At 35.5% G+C, this 22,649-nt stretch overlaps 1 protein-coding gene across 2 annotated transcripts in view; it reads left to right on the forward strand.

The window, feature by feature from the left end:
* The first annotated feature begins 1,066 nt into the window (after nucleotides 1–1,066).
* Nucleotides 1,067–22,649, forward strand: part of LOC126175041 (nuclear pore complex protein Nup98-Nup96) — a 135,681-nt gene continuing 114,098 nt past the window's right edge. Inside the window, exons 1-2 of one of the 2 annotated variants that reach the window (XM_049921543.1) lie at nucleotides 1,077–1,178; nucleotides 19,482–19,532. In XM_049921543.1, coding sequence (XP_049777500.1) covers nucleotides 19,505–19,532 — 28 coding nt within the window. In that variant the 5' untranslated portion in view covers nucleotides 1,077–1,178; nucleotides 19,482–19,504. Of the gene's footprint in view, nucleotides 1,179–19,481; nucleotides 19,533–22,649 lie in introns of both variants that reach the window. The other variant, XM_049921544.1, reaches the window with a different exon arrangement.

Genomic DNA, 22,649 nt, shown 5'->3' on the forward strand with positions numbered 1-22,649 from the left:
ACAGTGCACCGGCCTTAAACTATTATCTACAAAACTTTTTTCATATAGATTTCGGTTTTTAGACTGGAAATTTGAATTTGTGACTAGCCCGGTATTTGCGTTCCAATAATGCCGCAATCACGGTACTTAGATGAATTACTAGAAAGTTTTATGCACCAAATGCATAGTCACTTCTCATTTTTTAATGTAGTAGCTTAATTACTGATAGTGTTCTAAGTTACCGTATTTTGTAATGAACATAGCAACTAATACTGTCGATTGTTGAGTTGAATTCATGAACAATGTCTTTTGGTATCAGTTATTAATTTAACATATTGTTGGAACGACGTAACTTCCAAACGAGAGACTATTTGTATTTGAGAATCCAAAACCAGAACTTATTTTTTCAAGAAAATTAGTAGTAACATAGAATGTATATGACGAATAAAACTGCTCATGAAATCATTTACAACATACATTTAGATAACACTGTAGCACTGCTTATTTTTGTTGGTATATAGGCATCGGGCGTATCAGTAGTAACAACGGATCGAATCATAACGGCTGTCTTTGAGGTGCTGTCACTGAGGTGTTGTGCACCATCCCCTATTTGGCGTTTTCCGATTAGAGGGAGTTGTATAGTATAATTATTCTAATCAGTCAATACCAAGGGTTCACATCCGCGAAATATCGTTTTGGAGGGCTTGACTATATTGTACACAAAATACTTAGTGATACAGCTTTCAAGAGGTCATTTATTCTGCAGGTAGCGTGCTTTCGAGATCATTTGTTGTATTATGACATTCGCTTTTACCGATTTCCATGTACCATTGACACAGCAATATCTTGGCTCGTGGGCCGCGAGACATACTGATTTGAGCTTTCCCGAGCTGCTGCAGGAGGGGGCAATTGAGAAAGTCAAACTCCCTACACAACTATTGTTAAGATAAGTAAATACTTGCCGTAGGTACCATAACACTTGACGTATTGCTATTAAATGCATATTATATTGTGGTAGTGCAGAATGACACAATAGTATGTAATTTCCTGCATTTATGGTGCAAGACCGAGCGTTCATTTTATAAGGTTGGCAGTACTGTGCGTTTCGCATATAGCCTTGACTGTTTACTGACTCTACGCAGTGGATTGAAAGGTTTTGTGTTTACGTTGGTGGAGAAGTAAATCGATTTCAATGTTTGGTGAGTACCGAATTACTTTTTTTTATGTGGTGCTTTGTTTACGTCATTTAATAACGTATCGAACACGGAGTTACCGTTTTAACCCTCGCCACATTCGAATTGTTTTCTGACCTCCAGTTAACATGTCTAGAAGACATTTGAAGTGGCGTGTGCATAAATGCTATTGCGGTTGTTCCAGTAATTAAACTTCTTACTTACCCTGAATTGGCATTATATGTGTAGTTACGCCCCACTGAAGACTTACGGCCCTACGTTGCACGTATTAAGAATGTCCAGTTAAGTATTAGTTGTCGGGTATTGCGTGTCCTACAATTTTAGGTGTTGTGGAAGTATGTTTTTGGATCAAGGCACAAATAATTTAGCACTACCAATATATTACTACTTTGCCGTGCCCAGCATGTATGTGATGCAAATGAACCGAAAATACCTGAACTCTTTTACGGACGCCAGGTTTCGAAATATGATCCAGTGCAAGAGTATCTTAATTTTCTTTTGTAATATCAGTTGAGTTGCCCATTATCGAAAACACACATACACGGTTAAATCATTAACATTGAATTGCAAGATCTTTAATATGAAGGCCTGGTTGCTGTGTTACCTTGTTTGCCTGTACATTTCATCTCTAATGTTAAAAGCGACGGCCCCGTGTAAACTGCTAGTGCGGAATTGTGAGGGCAGTATCTTATTTATTTAAGTAAATTGTCGAACTGCCTAGTTGAGTTTTACAAAACCATCAACAAAAACTTGCTTGTTACTGTGCACTATTTCACATTTAACCATATATTGAATTCAAAGCTTCAACATTGCACACTGTCTGTTCTTACAGATAAAGGGTCACCAATGTGCTATCACTTTTGTGTATTTTTGCAGGTGCATGTTGTAAGTTCAGGTGGTCCCATTGAGCACAGGCAACAAAAGATTTACAGTATTTGCTCTAGTTTTCCTGTATATTGTTTGTAATGATATTGCACAGGTACTTTTTTTACTGGCTGGAATATGATTTTCAAAATCCCTCCTACTTTTGCTTCTTGCCAGAGAGCTATTTGTTTTTTGGAGATATCACATTGGCTTCTGATGTTCCTAATATCTCTGTTTATTCAAATTTGTGATATGGAACCACTGACTTGGCTGAGGTGGGATTATTTATGTGCCTTTATGGTATAGATAGCCATATTGTGTGTACATCCACAACAGAGGGGTATCTGCAGAGTGGCAAGACAAACATCAGGTTCCTGAAGAGGGGCAGCAGCTTTTTTGAATGTTGCAGGGGCAACAGTGTGGCGGATAGACTGATTTGGCCTTGGAACATAAGCCAATGGGGTCGTCCTGTGCTGGTACTGGAGATTGCTGAAACAAGGGGAAACTACAGCTCTTATTTTTCCTTAGGGCATGCAGGTTTACTATATGGCTAAATCATGGCGACATGCTCATGGGGAAAAAATATTCTGGAGGTAAAATAGTCCCACATTCTGATATCCAGGCTGGAACTACCCAGGAGTATGTGTCACCAGGAAAAATAAAACGGCATTCTACAGGTCTGAAAGTGGAATGATAGATCCCTTATTTGGGGAAGCAGAATGGATAAGTTTGAAGTAAGTTATAAGGGAATTGATGATTTTTTTGTTGGCAGGAGGAACAGGTAGTGCAGGGTGATAACTACAAAGTCAGATGGGGGTAATTGAATTTTATTTGATTCTTTAGGATGACATGGCCTATAGTAAATGTAAATGTAACATAGAACATGTCAAAAACAGAAAGCGTTTATTATCATGTACTTCCTTGCCATATCTCTTATGTTTGATCATAATTGACTATGAATAATAATATATGAAAATTGAATGCAATAAGTACTCTTCAAAAGTGTAAAATTCCTTTTCCACCAAGTAGTTTTTGAGGCTCTTTGGAAAATGGGTGTCATATACATTCATGCATGTTTTTAGGCAGACTTCTTAGTAATTTGATACCTGAGTGCTGAGGTTCTTTTTCAGGCGTTGTCAGTCGGTGGAGTATGCTTTGTATGTCAGTCTTCCTCTGTGTGTTGTGAGTGTGTACACTCTAGCATTTGTAATCCACTCTGCGGTGTGTTTTGTGATGTGTATTATTGTTTTGTGTGTGTCCCAAGTTGTAAAAGTTAAGATGCTTAGATTTTTGAAGCAGTTTCTGTATGTTTTAAAAGTCTTTCTTCTTAAAATAATCATGATTGCTTCTTTTGTAATGTGAATAATCTTTGTGTTTTTTGAATATGAATTTCCCCACACTGTCTCTCCATACTGCAGGTATGGTTCAAAGAGTATGTACAGAAGCTGTTTGTCTGCATACTGTGATAGCTGAATCATTATGAATGTTGTTGTTGTGGTCTTCAGTCCAGAGACTGGTTTGATGCAGCTCTCCATGCTACTATATCCTGTGCAAGCTTCTTCATCTCCCAGTACTTACTGCAACCTACATCCTTCTGAATCTGCTTAGTGTATTCATCTCTTCTCTACGATTTTTACCCTCTACACTGCCCTCCAGTACTAAATTGGTGATCCCTTGATGGCTCAGAATATGCCCTACCAGCCAGTCCCTTCTTCTTGTCAAGTTGTGCCACAAATTTCTCTTCTCTCCAGTTCTATTCCATACCTCCACATTAGTTATGTGATCTACCCATCTAATCTTCAGTATTCTTCTGTAGCACCACATTTCGAAAGCTTCTATTCTCTTCTTGTCCAAACTATTTATCGTCCATGTTTCACTTCCATACATGGTTACACGCCATACAAATACTTTCAGAAACGACTTCCTGATACTTAAATCTATACTCAGTGTTAACAAATTTCTCTTCTTCAGAAACGCTTTCCTTGCCATTGCCAGTCTACATTTTATATCCTCTCCACTTCGACCTTCATCAGTTATTTTGCTCCCCAAATAGCAAAACTCCTTTACTACTTTAAGTGTCTCATTTTCTAATCTAATTCTGGCAGCATCACCTGATTTAATTCGACTACATTCCATTATCCTCGTTTTGCTTTTGTTGATGTTCATCTTATATCATCCTTTCAAAACACTGTCCATTCCGTTCAACTGCTCTTCCAGGTCCTTTGCTGTCTCTGACAGAATTACAATGTCATTGGCGAACCTCAGAGTTTTTAGTTCTTCTCCCTGGATTTTAATACCTACTCCAAATTTTTCTTTTGTTTCCTTCACTGCTTGCTCAATATACAGATTGAATAACATCGGGGATAGGTTACAACCCTGTCTCACTCCCTTCCCAACCACTGCTTCCCTTTCATGCCCCTCGACTCTTTGCACTAGGAGCAGGCAAAGTCATTAAAATGTATTCATAAAGTATCCAGCAAACATCAGTGTGAAGTGGCCATGAATAAGTTGAGGAAGGGCCACTTGGACTCATGAACTTAACTTTTGCATCTCTGTGTTCTTCACTTATCTCTAGGATTTTTCCAAGCCACCACTGGTTATCGTAGATGGCTGTGACAAATGTTTCTTCTTTAATTCTGTTGGAGGCAGTGTTTTGAATTCCAAGAGGAATTTGGATGAATTTGGTAGATGAAGAAACACGTTTTATCAGCAACTTGTTTTCATTCAGTGGTTTGAAAAAATGATTCACTCTTGCCCCAGGGATGCTAGAACCAGTCTCATATCGTTTTTGTAACATGTATGTGAACTTTATGTCCTCTGTTGTAACATTAAAGGTTTCTATTCCTGGAACATGAGTTTTGGCAAATGTAAACAGATCTTTTGGACTTAAGTGTGACTGTCATATGGACACTGTAAACTTGCTCTTGTTGCTAAACGTTTAATAGTACCATCAACTATCACATGCATTTTTGTCTTGACTAGTAGAAGAAGAAGGAAAAAAAAAAAAATCCATTCTGCAGTTACTCCATGATCTTGCTTGTGATGGCACACATTTAAAAAGTTCTTAAAGTTTTTATATTGTGCAGAACTGCAATCACTGAAGTACGTAACATGCTGGATGTTTGTTAATTGTTCCAGTATATAAGTGAGAGCAATTTTCTGGAAAACATAGAATGTGTTTGTATCATGCTGCAAACAGTCACTTATACAACACGGTGACATTGACTTAATGCAGTCATCTGTTTTAAAGTACACCACAAAAAGATGAAGGGTGACTCGAATGTTCTGTCAGTGAAATCCTTGTGCAGCATCCTGAAGCAAACAGATATAGCTCTCTGCAAAATCCACTATGATGATGCATGTAGTATCAGGGAGGGTTTCTTTGCTTGATTCTGAGATTTTGATACATAATGATGTTGTATTAAGTTTTGAAGTTTTTGCATGAGATACTCAACAAATTTATTGGTCGTCTTCATTAATGTCTCCAGTGTAGGTCGATCAGTTTGGATCCATTGTTTGAATACAACATTTCACAGTAGTGTAAGGACTCCATCTCCATTAAAAAATTGTGCAGTTCATGTTTTTCAGGACACCGAGAACAGCGATGAAGCATGCACTCCTCGTTTTCCAGATTGTACATAAGTTTCTGTAGAAGTTCAATGTATGGTTCTTTCACATGTGCAGCATACATTAACAGTTTTACGTTTTGGTGATATGTGCTTACACATACGTTATGCATTCCACGACTGTTTACAGTAACAAATTCTTTTGGCCCAAGTTCACAAAATGTAGTAAAACCAATTTTATCTTCAAGGTATTTTTCTGTGAAAGCTAAGTATACATCTATCAGATTATGTAAAATTAGTCTTTTTGTCTTATAAACTCTTCTGTCAATCTGTGAAGGGGCAGACGGACATTTTTCCACATCCTTATCTACTCTATTTCCCACTTTATAACTCACTTTTGACAAAATACCATCTTCTTTTAGCAATACCCTCGATTTCTTTACCATGTATTCGGTAGTGTTAAAAAATGTTTGGATTGTTTCTTTACTCCATGAAGCTGGTGCTAAGGTAAGTATTTGCATTAAAATATTACAGTCTGTACATTCAGCGCTGCCGGTTTCTTCAGACACATTTTTCACTGTAACATGTAGCACTTCTGATGCTGTTTGCTGGAATTTTAAAGCTAAGCGACAAGACTTGGATCTAATGTATTCCGGAAGCCTGTCTTCTGCTCTCTTGGTAACATAAAATGGTGAAATTTCAAGTAATTCACAACTTTCATTAAGTTTTTGAAGATCTGTATATGGACCTGGTGTATATTCTTGATCTTCAACTTCACACTCATCCATCCGCCATAGGGATACAATGTCCTTACGGCATGTTATGCACAGCTTGGTACCTGGGATAAGTTAAGATTTTTATATTTCCTTACCATGATTAAAGAAATAGGTTTCAAAGATTTCTCAGCAGTCTTTTTACCTTGCTTCTTAAAAGGGTCACAGCAAATTCTTTGTCTATCTTCAAATGTTCCCAAATAGAGACTTTTGTGAGAGAAACAAACATGCTCAATATTTTCACAGGTGCTTCTTAGCTTCAGGTGCTTCTTAGCTTCAATAATTCAATATCAGCTTGATTCAGGCTTGACATAGCCTATCTATTAAATCTAGCTCTTTAGTGCTACTACTTTTCTTCTGACACACAACTGCTGACACAAAACCTTAACATTTGTTTTCCATTGTGATTTTTTAATCAACTGTGTATGTTGCAAAAAAGAACTGGATGGTTTGAAATGTTTTCTTGTTCTCTAATTAGCCAAAAATGTACTATGAAGAATTGTAAGGGGGAAATGAGAAGTTGATGACCACTTTATTAAGTGATCCCTAATATTCACATGATGGAACAACTTTGTATTACAGTCGGACCCCTCGATATGTAAGACCCCTCAATATGATATTCTAAAACCCCTCAACTTGATAGTGTGAGGTATTTTATGACAGTCAATCAGATGCTACTATAGGAGCGTAGTAAGATCCATAATACATAAAACCTCCTATTGTGGAATTGAATTATGTTTATTATAATTTGTTTTATTTGAATTATCGTATGTAAGTAATAAATTTTATATAAATAAAGAAAATATTTTTTTTGTTTAAATTCTGTGAAAATGTGTAAAACACTTATAACCTTAAAAATGTTGTATTGATAATGTCTTAACAGCCTTTAAAATGAAATACCTAAAAATTAATTTTCAACTGTCAATAACAAAATCAATGACAAAAGTAATTTATAATTATTTATTTATTGCTTGGTTATATATTGTTAAAATTGAGTGGATTAATGATTGGTTTGAAGGTAATATATATTTCAAGTATATAAATTATGTTTAATAAATAAATTAATATACAAATCTTGTTTTTTTTAAAATTTATAATTAAATTGATGATATCATACAGTGAATAAATAATAATTTAAAGAGTAATAACTAATTATAAAAAAACCTTTAAAATGGAGTTATAAATATGACTAAATTTTAACGTAATGAATTTTTAAATGAATTATCAGTAATCATATATTTTTGTATGAAACAAAATTATTTATTATTAATAAATAATAATAATATTTATATGCATATCATTTCTAACATGATATAAAAAACATGTGAAAAAATGTTAAATGCAATGTGATCTTTTTTCACTCATTATAATATTTGGTAAATAAAAATCACGAAAACATCTGATAACAAGCCACAATTAAACAAAGCATATACTGCAACAACCGTCTAGGTTATAATATGATTGGGTGGTCTAGCGTCACTTCATAAAAATTATACATCAGAGGGCACTATAATATGTTGAAAAAATTCAACCCATTGCGCTTATGGAAGTTAAATTAAGTCTCCCTGGTTATAAGTTACTGCACAACTATGCATGGATTGGATGAATTCTTTATCTTTTTAATTTCAGTTGTTCCTTTTCACCATCTCATAGAGGGGCTCTATTTCCCGAACGTTATCATATTGAGGGGTTCGACTGTACTTTCAAATAACTTACCAGACAGAATGGCTTCTTATGTAAGAAGCACAAAATCAAGACAAAACATTCCTTCAGATATATAAAGTGCGCGCGCGCACACACACACACACACACAGCCTTTGTTGCATGTGAGTATTGCTGCTAGACTGAATTTTTCATTGTTGTTTCATGTATTGTTGATTAGCTATTTGAAGCAACTAATTATTACAGCATTATTGAAAAGTATAAGATCTAACAATAAAGGAAAAACACCCATTTGATTTTTTTATGTTGAAAAGTGTGGCAGTAGGAATTATTTGAAACAAAATTTGAGATGGTGAAACTTGTGATTCTGCAGAAAAAAATTCCTGAAATTTGAAAAAAAAGGGTGAGAAATTACATTAACTACAAATTTTCAAACATTTGTTGCTGAGACACAGCACTTTAATGATTTTTATATTATGGCTCAATTCTTTTACTTTCCAGTGACACCAAATGAAATAAAATTGATTCATAAATAAAAATGGTTACGAACTTACACGGCACTGTGTGTCTCAATACCGATTGGTAGAAGGGGCCCACATTTCAAAATGGTCTCCTAATTACAATTTTGGTCAAAAAATTCCACAAAACAATATTATAACCCTAACTCATTATGTACATTCTTATACCAAATTTTCAGAAAAATCTGTGACATAAGGGCAACGGCCTCTGGATGATTTCACTTGAAATTACCCTGTTGCATAAATATGATTGCCAACTCCTCTGTTTTGCCTTGAGTACAATAGTTTCCCAATTTTAGTATCAGTACTTCTTGGTCTGTGGTGTCAAATGTTGTGGAAAACGCCAGAAACATTGCAGTTACAACTTCTTTTTCATCTAAGGACTGTGTAATGTATTCTGTCAGATTGGCAGTTGCTGAGTCTGTAGATTTATCCTTTCTGAAACCATGCTGTTATGGTACAAGAATGTTCTCTTTGTGCTGGAAAATCAACAAATGTATTACATGTAAGCATTTCCAGGATTTTTGAGAAACCTGATATCAAATGGGTCTGTAGTTGTTAGGGCCATCCTTATCCCCTTTCTTGTACATTGGCACCACCCAGCTGATATTCAGATTTTCAGGAAAAATTCTGTTTGTGAAAGAGCTGTTGGCTGTGCCCAGCAATGGTCTGATTATTTGCTCCCTTGCTAGTTTTATTATGTGATTCAATATTGCATCACCACCACGTGATTTCTTGGACTTCAGTTTGTGCACAGTTTTTCTCAGGTTTGGCTTCTTTCTTTTTTATTTTTTTTAATAAATCAATAACCTTCTTTTGAGTATGATTTCATTCCAGTTATAAGTTCTCTACCACGTTTCTATAGTTACCATTGAGTACGTTAACTATTTCTATACCATGTGTAACCCTATTTTCATTGACATGATCTGTTTCTTTCTTTCACCAGTTACATTCCAGTCTGTCTGTATGTTGTTTTTTGAGTTTATTATGGTGGTAATTGCCCCTTGCTTAGGCCTCTCTTCTGATCTTTCTGTACTTCTTTTCACTATCGTATGATTTTCCTCTTTGCCCCTCTGCCTCAGAACCTGCAACTTCGTATGCAGTTTGGTTATTTCACTGGTAATCCTCTGTATTTGATCCTGCAGCTGTGTTATGTCTTTCCTTTTGGAAAGTGCTATATTAAACTCATATTTAATTGTTGCAATAAATGAATCATACTTTTTGTTTACATTCTGCACCTGTAAGGTTTCATTCCAGGTTTCCCTACTTAACCCATGCAATATCAATGAGGAGGTGGGTTACTTTATGCCCACCTTTTGAAAATATTGCAATATTTTTAGATACTTCATATTTTAAAATGTCAAAAAAACTGTTTTTAAAGAGTTCTTTGACCAGATTCCAGAATTTATTAAAATTTTAACCAAAAAATTTTAGTCTCAGTGAATGTCATTTTTCACAGTTAATATTGTATTCAGTATTTTCAGTTTCAGGACCATACTTACACGTCAATATTTTTTTAAAAAGTATGTTGTGAGTAAATGTTAACAACAATTGAAGTTTTTTGAGGTCATAAAGTACCTGTCCCCTCCTCACCACTTGGTAATACGCATTAAGGAAAATGTGTTGGTATTGGTAAGGTTAATATTGTTCTAAATATGTTAATATTTTGCCCTCTGATGGTCCTGATTTCTTTGGTTGTTCATTTTGATTCTAATACTATGTCATTACTTCTGCAGAAGCAATCAGCTGTCCATGATGATCAGATATGTCCGTTTAGGGTACATGTGACTCATACTTACACCTACTATCATCAGTAATGATGTTATTAGTAACTGTTTTTAAGAATTTGGTGCAGATATTGTTGCCTTCACATTATATTCTAATGACAATTCTTCAAAATCTTGTCTTACTTTTGAGCATTTTCACACGTCAGTATTGGAGTCTTCACATGTAACAATAGTTTTTTCTTCATATTCATTTTCAGTAAGGTACCAACTGTTTTTTCAGAATGATGCCATTCTTGCCACATGATGATTTGTACACCCAAAACACTAAACACCCTAAAGTCATCAGTCTTTTTGTCTATCTTTGGGTAATCTGACATTTTATTGTTTAAAGCCTTCGGTTTAGATATCCAGAAGTAACCTTTGGTTTCAAGTAGTGCAGTTCATGACGTAAGTTGTAGAAAATAAACTAATGCTCAATCACAGTAAGACTCAGTTTTTACAGTTTCTTACACCAATTCAACAAAACCAGACATTTTAATTTCGTGGATGGGTAGGCCTATATGATTTGTGAAACTGAACAGTTCAAATTTCTTGGTGCTCAGATAGACAGTAAACTGTCTTGGAAAGCCCACATTCAGGATCTTTTTTAAAGACTTAATGCTGCCACTTTTACTATTCAAACGGTTTCTGAAGTAAGTAATCATTTGACACGAAAATTAGTCTGCTTTGCTTATTTTCATTTGTATGTGTCTTATGGTATTTTACTGTGGGGTAACACTTCCCAGTGTCAAAGGATATTTTTGGCTCGGAAACAGGCAGTTCAGGCAATAAGTGGTATGAGTTTGTGAACCTCTTGTTGACCCCTGTAGACTAGTCTGGATATTCTGACATTGGCCTCTATGTATATATATTCTTTCTTGCCATTTCTTGTTAACAATACCACCTTATCCCCAAGAATTAACAGCTTTCACTCATCTGGTAGAATTTTGCACAGAGCATCGTGTGTAATACTGGGGCTAAGAATTGTGAAAGAAAGAGCCCTGTATGTGGAACAGACCTGGAGACCACAATTTATAGGCTGTGAACCTTAGATTAAAACTGAAGAAACTGCAGAAAGATGTGGTTAGTTAAAGGAACCAGAAATTGTTGAGAGTTTAAAAGTGAGCATGAGACAATGATTGAATAGGTAAAGAGACAAGGCATATTAGAAATCGTTGGATATTACTGGAGGTACTGAATTTAATTGGTAAAGCATGTATAATTAGGGAAAAGATAGATACTGCCTATAAAAAAATTAAAAAGGCCTTCGGAGGAAAGAGAAGCAGTTGTATGAATATCAGCATCTCAGACAGAAAACCACTACTAAGCAAACAAGAGAAATGAAAGGTGGAAGGAATATATAGAGGGGCTTTGCAAGGAAACAAACTTGAAGGCGATATTATAGAAAAGGAAAAGGATGTAGATACAGATGAGATGGAAGATATAATACTGCAAGAAGAATTTCACAGAACACTGAAAGTCCTATGTCGAAACAAGGCACCTGCAACAGATGACATTCCCTCCGAACTATGTATCCTTCGGAGAGTTAGCCATGATGAAACTGTTACACCCATTGCACACTATGTGACACAGGTGAAGTACCATTAGACTTAAAGTAAAATGTAATAATTTCAGTTTCTGAGAAAGCAGGTGCTGCCAGTTGTGAATATTATTGAAATATCTGTTTAATAACTCATGGTTGCAAAATAGTGACGTGAATTATTTGCAGAAGAATGGAGAAACTGGTAGAAGCCGACTTCGGGAAAGGTCGTGCAGCAATGATGAAACTGCGACTTCTTAAAAAATAGGTTACAGAAAGGCAAATCTGCATTTATAACATTTGTACACTTAGAGAAAGCTCGTAATGATGTTCACTGGTTCCACTCTTTGAAATTCTGAAAGTAACTGGGTAAAAAACAAGAAGCGAAAGATTATTTACAACTTGTACAGAAACCAGATGGCAGTTACATATGTTAAATGATATGAAAGGGAACTAGTGATTTAGAAGAGTGAGAAAGGGTTGGAGCGTATTCCTGATGACGTTCATTGTGTACATTGAGCTGGCAGTAAAGGAAACCAGACAAAAATTTGGGGATTGTAATAAAGTTTAGGGAGCAGGAATAAATAATAAAGTTTAGAGAGCAGGAATAAAAGCTTTGATCTTTGCTGATGACATTGTAATTCTGTCAGAGACAATGAAGGCCTTGGGAGACCATTTGAATGGAATGAACAGTGTCTTGAAAGTAGGATATAAGATGAACACCAATAAAAGCAAAGCAAGGTTAATGGAATGTTTTTGAACTAATTTGGGTGATGCTTTGGGAATTAGATTATGAAATGTAACATTAAAAGCAGTAGATAAGTTTTGCTATTTAGGCAGTAGAATAACTTATGGTTACTGAAGTAGGCAGGATATAAAATGTAGACTGGCAGTGCTAGAAGAGAGTTTCTGAAGAAGAGAAATTTGTTAACATTGATTATATTCTATATGTTAGGAAGTCTCTTCTGAAGGTATTTGTATGGAGTGTAGCATACGTGTGTAAGTGAAACGTGCATGATAAGCAGTTCAGACAAGAAGAGAAAACAAACTTTTGAAATGTGGTGCTACAGAATAATACCAAAGAGCAGATGGATGTAACTAATGATGAGGTACTGAATAGAACTGGGGAGAAAAGGAATTTATGGCACAGTGTGACTAAAAGAAGGTGTTGGCTGATAAGACATGTCCTGAGACATCAAAGAATCATAATTTAGTATTAGAGGAAAGTGTGGCGGATAAAAGTTGTAGATTGAGAAGAAGAGATGAATATAGTAAATAGGTTCAAATGGGTGTAGGTTATGCAAGTTATTTTGGAGATGATGAGGCTTCCACAGGATAGAGTAGAGTGGAGAGGTTCCCCAGAAAAGTCTTTAGACTGAAGACAGCAATGATACACATATACTTGAAAAAAGAGACAGCATTTGTCGTATATTTTTCTATTGAAAAATCGATTTTCTGTCACTGAGTGACAGAAAATCGATTTTGCAATAGAAAAATATACGACCAATGCTGTCTCTTTTTTCAAGTATACCTGTTACCTGGTCGTAGTGCACAAGACAACATGGAGTCGCCAATCAATAATGATACACATGTTAGGCTTCTGAATTAATTTGATAGTTTTCACTTAAAATGAGTGAAACTATGGTTGAGTGAGACTAGTGGACACTGGAATGTGTCAGCTATGTTAGAAGATTACTTCAGGAACCATATGCTAGACAGAAAATCATATAACCAAAATGCCATCTGAAAAATGCTTCTTTTCTTTTCTCTCATTTTTGTTTATTTTCTGTCCACAACCTTCCATTGACATTCTCTCTCTCTCTCTCTTTCTCTTTCTCTTTCTCCTCCCCCCCCCCCCCCCCCCCTTTCATTTTTCTTTTTACGCAGATATTAACTTGTTTATTTTGTGTCAATATGACAGATATATGGATTCATTTGTTTCCTTTTTGGAAAAAAACTTTTGTATGGTTAGTCATGTGGTAGCTCCCCTATGTGTTTTATGAAATTAACATACTGTATCTGTGGATAATATGCACAAAAATACTCATCAGTGATTTCTCCCTGTAACATAGCTTTCCCTTCCCTTCCCTTATCTTGAAATCTGGATTGTGATGGCAGAGTAATCTATAACATAGTCAGAGATTTAGGGTAGGTAAAAAAGTGGTAGTGTGATGTGTGTTTGCAAAACCAACAAATGTGAATAAGAAATATGGATCATGGTATCCGATTGACCTGTGGCATAGGCAAAAGCCTACATTGGCTCAATTTTTAATGCATTTTCTCTTAAAATTACCAAATACTGTGAGGGAATGGGCTGTCAGAAAAGTATTATTATACCCAAGTTTCTGATGAGGGTTTTGGTGCACATTGTGTAGATACATTACACATTAACTGTGAAGGACTTAGAGTGGGGAAATGTGCTGCGGAATTCTTACTTCCAAAGTGCACATTAACTTCTTGTGGTTGGGGTTCACAACCATGTAGAATATTGTAAAGTTTGTCATATTCTTCAGCATTTGGGCCATTTTAAAGTGGTACTGCCAAATCTTTTGCAGTACCACTTGAAAATGGCCCAAAGGCTGTAATTGCAATTGTGAATTTCATAATTTCTTCAGTCAATGGTGAATACAAAAAAAAAAAAAAAAAAAAAAAAAAAAAAAAAAAAAAAAAAAAAAAAAAAAAAAAAATTACATTTTGTACAACAGCTTTAACATGTCAGAATTTGTGGGAGCTGTTTTGGATAACATGATTTAAGACCTTCCTTCATCAGCATATTATTCACAAGGGTCTGTTATCAGATTTGTAAAATATCTTTTGGGTTATTCCACTGTTGCGGGTGTGACATTTTGTGACATTTTTCACATGTAACATTATATTTATTTGTACTTCAGGTGTCAGAGTAAGGCTAACTTTAATTTAGTGAATAGAATAGCATGTTATTAAGTTCCTGTAAAAAGCTTAGCTCTTAATTTTACACTCAACCTGCTAAAAAAATTGTGAAGAAGTGTTGCGGGTATGACTGAACTTTATCCTTCATTTGCACATAGCCATGTTCTTTAATTATTTTGTCTTCCACTTCTGAATCAGGATGGTTGATAATTTTTTACACAGTGAAGAAAGGAGTAATAAAATACAAGATATGATAACTTTTATTCACAGACACTTCCAAAAGGACAAAATTTTTTTCCTCCATGTTGCGGGTGTGACACACAGATAAATCAATATTATTGAGTGAAATTTAAAACAAAACAGCAAGAAAATACTTTAATTATTATGTTAAAATGATAAAAACTTAAACAAGAGAGAACTAGGCCTATTTCAATGCTACTGACAAACAAATTGTCCCCTGTTATGCAACAGCTTGGGTGGATTTACTTTCTGGGAGATTACTGAAATATTTTCCCAAGATATGTCTTCTTTTGTGGGCCAAATCCAGCATTTCCCACTGGGTTGTATACTTCAGCAAGACCTGCTCAGCTTGTTCATCAACTTGAAGAACTTCTGCAAAGTATTTCTTCTTCAAACAGGACTTCCCAGTGACAGTCAACTCTGACAGTACAAAATCTCCTATAGTAAGTTTCAAGGATTCTTCACTATCAATTGTGTGCATTTTCATGGTTATGAAGTGATATCACTGTTGTAATCTCTTGGGCAGATGTAGCAGAAACCCTTAAAACTCTCTCTTTAACTGCCGTAATGCAATGGAGTTTGTGCAATCCTGGGGAATAGGCTGTACGCCTTTCCAACGATTATCCAACCTACCCATTGCTGGATTAATTTCTTCAGATGATAAGTAGACGGTTGTAATCCCTTTCAGTTTCTCCTTGACACATTTGTAAAAATCACAAGGAGTGTTAATAGTAATCCTCCATGATTTTTACAGTTCTCCACACTTTTCACAGTACCACCAATGCCATCAACTGCACCTTTACCGTGAGAACTGGTAAAAAAAATTCCAGTCACCAATAATGCCAAAGTCAGCTTGTAAATATGTTACATTTAATAATGTGAAGCGATTCTTGAATTGCGCTGTGCAACAATCTGAGAAAATCTTGACTCTTTGAAGATAAGGAAATTCTCTCTTTAGGTCCTGAAAAAGCAGCTTAAGCATTGTCCAAACTGAATATTTATTGTGGGGCAAGTCATCCTTAACAATGGCATAGCTGCGTACGGTGCCATATTTAATCCAGGCCACAGCTGTAAATATAGTTGTCTACTGTTGGTGCCAGTGAGCACTCTGGATCTCTTCCTGACAAACAGAAGTATAATTTTCAACATAGTCAACCAGCAAAACCAAATCGTGATTACTGAAATTTACTTTTGCATCCTCAAAGTACTTTGATTGCTTCTTCTTAACACAACAGTGCAGTTTGAATCCCAGAAGCTGTTTTTCTATTTCTTTAATTGCTTTCAAAACTGTCCCAACTGTTTCTATAAACTGAGGGTGACCTTTAACATCTTTCCATTGAGTCCATTCAAGCTCATTGTTCAGTTCTTCTTCATCAACAAGGCTCTGCGCATTTAAAGTGTTCCACTTTTCGCCGTCACTGGACATACACCTATAATTTTGTGTGTCACAAACAAGAATGCTAACTAAATCTCGTGTTCTACTTGGAAATGTACTGGTTTCTCTTGCAACGCTTTCAACCAAATACTGTATGTTTTCGTGGTATCGACAAATACACACATTATGTGGCATAAATGATACAGGGTATACAAAAGGTGGACAGAGAGAGAAGAATTTTGATTTTTTTTTTTATCTGACACTCTGGATAATCAAGAATAAATTGTTCATATGCTTCAGATATTGTCATCATCCTATAGCACTTCTGTTTCTGTTCTCATTCTCCAATTTCAGGATTCTTGACACTAACCACATTTTTTCTTCCGGGTTCTTTTCGGCTTATGTCGTCACAAAGGTAGAAGTTCTTAATTTTATTTTCTGTATCTGCACTGAGAAACTTACTCTCTTTCTTGTACATATCTTTTTTAAATTTATTTGCAACTTAAGGCAGCTGATCGTTAAACAGCTTTGCCACTACATCCTTTAGTTTCCTTGGGCTGCATGGTAAGTTTTTCTTCACCTTGTTTATCTCCTTCCCAAGTGATCTTTTGGAACTATATGATTTATAGGGTGACAAATTGCAAGATGAAGTGGGAGTTTAAGCAGAAATTTTATTCTTTTCTTGATGCCTCCTTTGTCTTTCCCTATCTTGCATATGTTTAAGTTTCTTTTGATCATCCTGCAAGGCAGCTTTAGTTTTGTTTTTCTCTCTGTAACTTACTTCTTTTGCGTTCATTTTCTAACATTGCCTGATACCGAATTGGAGATTGCTTCAGTTTTTCTCTAAAGTTGCGGCACCTTTCAGTGGATGACTTGCTTGTCCTATAATAAATTACAAGAATAATACTTTCTGCTGGTTGATAATAATAACCATCACAACAATAATATCAACAATAACGATAACTGTGTCTATTGTTACAGTAAAATTTCCTTGTCACAAAGTTCTGGTATCACGGTAACAGCTCTAACAGTTTGACATATCACACCCGAAACGCGTTTCTTGACATGATAGTGTTCCTACAAAAAAATATTATAATTCAAAGTTGTAGCCCATGTAACTAACCTCACTTTTACAAACTTTCAACTTTACATAACATGAAACTAAACTGATTAACAAATAAATGTCTATTTCTGTGTTGCGGGTGTGACAGAAATTCCGTATTTTGTTTTTTTAAGATTCAGAGCTTATTTTCCTGCATTATAAATGTAAAACCACAGTTACAGCTTCACAATTAATCCAGAGAGTATATGCACAACACATGGACATTCAACTTCAAAGACACTAGTCTGTAGGGCTGCCAACATTTCACATTAAATTTTACAACTTTTTCCCTGACACTAAGAGTAAGTTTGTAACTGTTTTACACCTTTCAGGCCAGGATATAATGAAAATTGGGATTAGTTTCTGCTTCCTAGACCTTTTGGCTACAGAAAGATATGCCACACTTTAAGATCTTTTAAACTTTATTTTTTATTATGAAGGCTCCTTTCACATGGAATGACTTTTTTTGTATTAATGAGAGATACTGTGAATGTACAGGTTAGGCAGATGTTCATGTTGACATACTGGATTCAGATTTGGTTAAATAATCTAAATTGCTTCTTTTACATCTACCCATCTCAAGACAAGCAAATGTATAGTACACTGCCTACCATAATGCAGTTTTCATTCCTTCAGTGTGATAGCGAATGCCAGATTCAGTGTGGTGTTCATCATTCTTATGAGGTCATAAAGCCATTGCATGTCAGAACGTAGGTGTTAAAATGGAAGAAAACTCAACTGAAATTATGGTTGCCAATACTGATGTAGACAACCTTTATTGCTCACTACATGCATAAATATGTCTTCTATGTAAGACATTACAGGAATTTTAGCTCACCATTTTGTTTACTAATTCAATGAATTTCCATCCTTCCTGAAGCAGAAAGTAGTTTCGAAACGAAAACTGTACAGAAATTAAAGTGTAGCACTGCTGCTCTGAATGAGAGAAAAGGTGAAAAATGAGAGTTACTTGATGTTAAAACAATTTTATTTTAGTTCCCATCTGTGAAGTTCAGACCTCAAAAGTACCAATTGTATTGAAATATAAAGATGTCTTCATGAGAGACTAGTGAGTCAAATGAAAGGGAGCTTTAGTGTTGACTGCTGACATATATACTAATAGTTTTTAATGATGTATGCAATTTGTTGGGAGGAAGTGTTGAAACTGCTGAAGGCAGACAGAAGAAAGACCAGTGTTTGGAATTCACTACACTAAGAGAATTTTAATTCAAACAATCTCATGATTAAAAGAATATATTTTCCTTGGATGGGAGAAGAAAAATAAAGACAGTTATTTCCAGTGGATCATGTGTTGCAGACTTGTGCAAAATGAAGAGAAAGTAACCAGATCAAAACTGAAGGTTATATTAAACCAGAGTAAAAACCAGAAGGTGACAATCTTAGTCTTGGCCTTGTAGTACTCTGGCTTGAAGAAATTGTTTGCAGATGCTAATTCGTATGCCAGTGTTAATAGTTACCAGAATCATTATTATGTATTAGTCAAATCAGAAGGGCATATGCTGAGGCGACCATTACTTTCACAGGGAGCAGGGAGGGAAGAATTATAGAATTCTTCAGTCCATTAATTTCTTAAAAAAAGAACATATCTGTTGTCATCTTTTATGTTATCGCCATTCTATAGATTCAGTATGTGGCCAAATCTGATTTGCATCTCTCAGCTCTTACTTTTAGCAGGCTGTTTTCAGATTTAATTGTTAGTAACCATGGAAAACATTGTTTCATTCATCAAAATTTCGGGCATTTGCAAGTGCTTGAATGTATGTCTGCAAAAGTGAATGATCCAGCGTATCATGAAAATGTGTTAGTGATTCTGATACAGCTTTGTGCAATAATATATCTTAGAATGAGATGCTGTGGATGTAGTTGCAAGGAAATTAATTTATTTTCTACAAAAGCTTCACAAGATGTTGAGAGCATTTATGATCCTCAGTATCTGCCAGGTTAGGATGTTTTACTCTCTATTGGTCTTTCAAACTGTGATCTCTCTTTTTAGGATATTGATAAGAAGAAGAAGAAATGTTCCAGAATATAAAACCAACTTTTGGTGAGTCTATTATTTGCATTTTGTAGTGGGATCAGTTCTTAGTGAATAGCACTTGGGTGCAATGAGTTTATTTATCTCATGTGATTTTGTAACTCTCCTGAACCATGTATACCTTTATGATGCACATTATTTTACTATGGACCAATGTCTTGTGATATAGTGTGGACTGTCTTACTTGTTGAAATAGCTGTACTTATATACATTAAAGAGGGATAAGTGAAGTGCCAGGAATTCATTGGGTTGGTGAATTGAAATTTCCAGTTAGACACAAATTGAAAGATGTGCAGCCAGGGAAAAGATCCATAAAATGTTAGGAAGAAGTGGCAGGCTAATGAGACCTTAGGTTAAGACCAGAAAAAGCGCACTGTTAAGGTGTAAATTAATAGTGCATTGCGTTTGCAGCAAGAGTGATTGTAATTCTTGAGAGCTTAACGAAGTTCTGCAGAGAAAGCATTTGTTACGTCAGAAAATCAAGACATGTATTATGACAAGAAGTGAGCACAGAACATGAGTGCAAGGTATGTAAGTGAAATTAGAGGTAATGTTTAGCCCTCTCATGTGAAAGTTGATATATGAAGTGTTGCAGCGCACAGTCCCTTTAGATTTCATTACATCATAAGCCATGAAAGCTATTGTCAGTTGTTTGTATCACAAAAGAGCTGGACCATGCTGTGCATGATTAACCGGTATGCAGATAGTGACTTCAGATTCTTCATGTGTGGCTATGGTGTCCGTTGTTGCTAAATAGTTCCTTGAAGTATTTCAAATTGTCTTTGTAATATGTTTTACTTTATTATACATGTTTTGTTTTATTCATTTAAAACACAAAAAAATGTTTTAATGAATAAAATGAAATGTCTGCAGTAAACTGCGTAGTAGTTGCAGAGGCAGATTTGAAATACGATATCTTATTTTTACGTAACATTGTTATTGTCTCCATTGAGCTGATTGAAGCAGTGATGAAAATTAGATCATCGTATTGCTTATCTGGAAGGTGTCTCGAGAATAAGCCACCAGCAGCTACACACATACATAAACTGATTCACAGTGCCACGCAGAGTGAAGAATACTTCTTAGTTATGCTCTTCCCTGGTCCATTTATGAATGGATCATTTGAAGAAGAACTATATGATTTCTCAGGTGACATGGTCTCTTATTTTGCTCCCATGGTTCTTAGTGAAATGCGTAGTTGAGACAGTAGACACAAAATTTGTACCTGTTGTCTTCTTTGTTTTATGATCTTTTTCATTTCTACAGTTGCAGTTATACAAGTTATATGGGTTATTGCCGTTTTTTGTGACTGTAACAAAAGTCTTATTAAGACCAGACACATTTTATTTATTTTAAATCATCTTTATTGGTCACTGTAACAATGTGGCTTTCCTTAAACTTTTTTGTGCTAAGATCATGAACAGTTCTCATGCTTTCACTTGCAGGGTGAAAGCATGCAAACTGTTCATGATACTAGCAAACAAAATTGTAAGAAAAGCCATTTTGTTATAGTGGCCATTGGAGATACTTAAAAATAGGAGCAATCTGATGAATTCCAGACCCCGTACCACTGATATCGATTTGTATTAGTATTTTGGAACATATACTGTGTACTTATATTATGAATTACCTTACAGGTAACTTTCTATTGACACACACACACACACACACACACACACACACACACACACACACACACACACAAATAAAATAATATCATCGCTTTGTAATCTAACACTCTGTAATCCACATCAAATCTCTAAATATTATTGAAGAAGGATAACAAAATTATCACTGAATGTGTTTCTTGATGATAAATGTATTAAATGTTCAACCTTTTTCAGTGGAAAAAAGAGAGAACAAAAGCTTTATTGTCAGTGTAGTACCATTTGAGAGACAGGCTATGGTTTTCTGTTCTGCTCCTTTCTTTATCTACTTGCATATGACTGCATTTCTATGAACATAAAATTAACTTCATTAAAGATGTAAGAAGTTACAGTTACAATCAAATTGATTCCTTCCCCAATAACTCTCCCCTAACTCTCAAGCGGTTTTTTCATTCTGGTCACCCAACCACTAAAGAAGCAGTGTTGCAATACATCTTTTCCAGTACAAAATATCAACTTAAAATTTTTTTATGAAAAAAAATATTAATGCCTGGACATTTATGAATCTTGGCCATTTGCCCAGGCATTTATTTTGTCCATTTGCCTTGACTTATAAATGCCCCGGCATTTTACACCACTAGATGACGATCAGATAGGATTGATGGAGGACATTTAAAAAGTCTAAAGAAGGGAAGCTTGTTTCATATTATTGCGAAATAGGAGAAACGATGATGGATTTGATAAGCAAGTTGGGGTGGTGGTTGATTAAAACAAAGGCCCTTTTCGTTGGGGTGAGATCTTTTCACAAAATTTCTGTGGTATCATGTATCGATACCACCCCACTGCCATTCTACAGTAAGTAATGGAATAGCAAGTTTCCGTTTGATGGTGATAGCCATCTTGTGGGAGCTGGCTGATCCAGTGGAGCATGCCTGCCGAGCTGCTGCTCTGCAGTTAAAGTGTCCTCTGCTGCCACAATATAGGATAGTCAGAGGCAGTGGCTCATCCCCACTCACACTCAAGAGCCACGTCGCTGCACAAAGCTACGCAGATGCCGCATAGTTGTGGCTCCATCTTCACTGTTGTTGCTGTTGTATGAGCTGTACTTTAGTTCTTGCTGCTATTTGTATTATGTCTTTGTTCGTTTGGAGAAGTAAAAGTTAAGTAAATCTTCTGTTTTCTGTGTTACTTCACTAATCATTTCTGCTTCTGTCGACCTTTTCTAAGATGGCAGTTGCTGCACCACTCTGTAGCCCACCTCTTCTTACTGTTCATATGAAGTCGTACACAGCAATTTTGATCAGTAAATATCTCCCCTGAATGTGAAAATATTTTGTTGCAGCTGGCCTATGTAGGGGTGCTCATTTTCCTACACGCTGTTAGAGTGTGGAACAGTAGAGAAGTAGTCTGAGGGTGGTTTGAAGAATCATCTCACAGACATTTAAGTTCAAATTGCAGAATAGTCATGAATACGAAGTGAAATGAGTTTAGTCTTAATAAGACTTACTACAGATGCAAA

Source organism: Schistocerca cancellata, chromosome 3, assembly GCF_023864275.1.
Source record: "Schistocerca cancellata isolate TAMUIC-IGC-003103 chromosome 3, iqSchCanc2.1, whole genome shotgun sequence".
Taxonomy (NCBI): domain Eukaryota; kingdom Metazoa; phylum Arthropoda; class Insecta; order Orthoptera; family Acrididae; genus Schistocerca; species Schistocerca cancellata.